General features: G+C 51.2%; 1 protein-coding gene across 1 annotated transcript; it reads right to left on the bottom strand.

Moving 5' to 3' along the window:
- Positions 1 to 1,279: 1,279 nt before the first annotated feature.
- On the bottom strand, positions 1,280 to 2,671 carry LOC116652729 (early nodulin-75-like). The gene is given in 1 exon segment (XM_032441959.1): positions 1,280 to 2,671. A coding segment is annotated over 1 exon segment (735 nt). The 5' UTR covers positions 2,464 to 2,671; the 3' UTR covers positions 1,280 to 1,728.
- Between the last annotated feature and the right edge of the window lie 6 nt (positions 2,672 to 2,677).

The raw sequence follows: 2,677 nt of genomic DNA, 5'->3' as shown, positions 1-2,677 counted from the left end.
TTCAGACAAGCGGATGTCATGACATGGATATGTTGCGATATGGGGATGTCATGATATGGAGACAACGTGACGTGGGGATATCGTGACATGGGGACAATTAGAAGTGGGGATGTCATGACATGGGGATGTTGTGACATGGGGATGTTGTGATATGGGGATGTCGTGATGTTTATATCATGATGTAGGGACAGAGAAACTTGGGGATGTCATGACATGGGGACAGTTTAAAATGGGGACGATGTGATATGGGGATGTCGTGACATGGCTATATCATGACATAGGGATGTTGACGCAAGGGTATGTCGTGACATGGGGACGTCACGACATGGGGATATCGTGACATGGGGATATCACGACATGGGGACAGTTGGACATGGGGATATCGTGACATGGCAAGAGTTAGATATGGGGATGTCGTGACATGGGGATGTTCAGACAAGGGGATGTCATGACATGGGGACAGTTTGACATGGGGACGACGTGATATGGGGATATCGTGACATGGCTATATCATGACATGGGGATGTTGACGCAAGGGTATGTCGTGACATGGGGATGTCACGATATGGGGTTGTAGTGACACGGGGATGTCGTGGCATGGGGATGTCGTGACACGGGGATATCACGACATGGGGACCGTTAGAAATGGGGATGTCATGACATGGGGATGTTGTGACATGGGGATATCACGACATGGGGACAGTTGGACATGGGGATGTCGTGACATGAGGATATCACAACATAGGGATATCATGACATGGGGACAGTTAGAAATGGGGATGTCATGACATGGGGATATCACGACATGGGGACAGTTAGACATGGGGATGTCGTGACATGGGGATATCACGACATGGGGCTGTGGCGCCGTGTCTATCGTGACATGAGTTCAGTGTGACATGGAGGTGTCGTGTCATGGGGATGTCGTGACGTGGGGATCCGATCACACGGCGATGTCGTGACATGGGGATCCCGTGACATGGGGGTGTCGTGACATGGGGATCCCGTGACATGGGGGTGTCGTCCAACAGGGGCCGTCGCGATACGGGGATGTCGCGACATGGGGATATCGTGACATGAGTGAGGTGTCGTCACATGGGGATGTTGTGACATGGGGACAGCGTGACATGGGGATGTCATGACATGGATATATCATGATATGGGGATGTCGTGACATGGATATATCGTGATATGGGGATGTTGAGACAAGGGGATGTCGTGACATGGGGACTAGGGGACATGGGGATGTCATGATAGGGGGATGAGGTGACTTGGGGATGTCGTGACATGGATATATCATGATATGGGGATGTTGAGACAAGGGGATATCATGACATGGGGATGTCGTGGCATGGGGACCATTAGAAATGGGGATATCGTGACATGGGGACAGCGTGACATGGGGATGTCACGATAGGGGGATGAGGTGATTTGGGGGTGTCGTGACATGGGGATGTCGTGATATGGGGACAGTGTGACACGGGGATGTCGTGACATGTTCATATCATGATATGGGGATATTGAGACAAGGGGATGTCGTGACATGGGGATATCAAGACATGGGGACAGTGTGACACGGGGATGTCGTGACATGGGGACCGTTAGAAATGGGGATGTCATGACATGGGGATGTCGTGATATGGGGATATCGTGACATGGCTGTATCGTGATATGGGGACTGTGTGACAAGGGGATGTCATTAAATGGGGACAGTGGGACACGGGGATGTCATGATATGAGGATGTTGTGACATGGGGATGTCGTGACATGGGGACCGTTAGAAATGGGGATATCATGACATGGTTTTATTATGAGATGGGGATGTTCAGACAAGGGGATGTCGTGACATGGGGATGTCATGATATGGGGATGTCGTGATATGGGGACATTTAGAAGTGGGGATATCGTGACATGGGGATGTTCAGACAAGGGGATGTCGTGACATGGGGACTGTGTGAAGGGGGGATGTCGTGACATGGGGATCTTGACATGGGGATGAGTTGGTGTGACACGTGGATGTCACGATATGGGGATGTCGTGACATGGGGAGGACTTGACATGGGGATGTTGTGACATGGGGTCCATTAGAAATGGGGATGTCGTGACATGGGGATGTCATGACGTGGGGACAACATGACATGGGGATGTCGTGACGTGGGGACAACATGACATGGGGATGTTGCCATATGGGGACGACTTGACATGGGGATGTCGTGATATGGGGACGACATGACATGGGGACGACATGACATGGGGATGTTGCGATATGGGGACGACTTGACATGGGGACAACATGACATGGGGATCTTGACATGGGGATGAGCAGTTGTAACATGTGGATGTTACGATATGGGGATGTTGTGACATGGGGACCGTTAGAAATGGGGATATCGTGACATGGGGACAGTGTGACATGGGGATGTCATGACATGGGGATGTCTCGATATGGGGATGTCGTGACATGGGGACAGTGGGACATGGGGAGAGTGGGACATGGGGATGTCACGACATGAAGATGTCATGATATGGGATTGTGACATGGGGATGTCGTGACATGGGGACAGTGGGACATGGGGATGTCGTGATATGGGGACAGATAGAAATGGGGATATCGTGACATGGGGGATACTGAAATGGGGATGTCGTGACGTGGGATATCGTGATATGGGGACACTGA

The sequence above is a fragment of the Coturnix japonica genome, unplaced genomic scaffold (assembly GCF_001577835.2).
Source record: "Coturnix japonica isolate 7356 unplaced genomic scaffold, Coturnix japonica 2.1 chrUnrandom1004, whole genome shotgun sequence".
NCBI lineage: Eukaryota > Metazoa > Chordata > Aves > Galliformes > Phasianidae > Coturnix > Coturnix japonica.
This window is presented reverse-complemented; position numbering and strand designations above follow the sequence as displayed.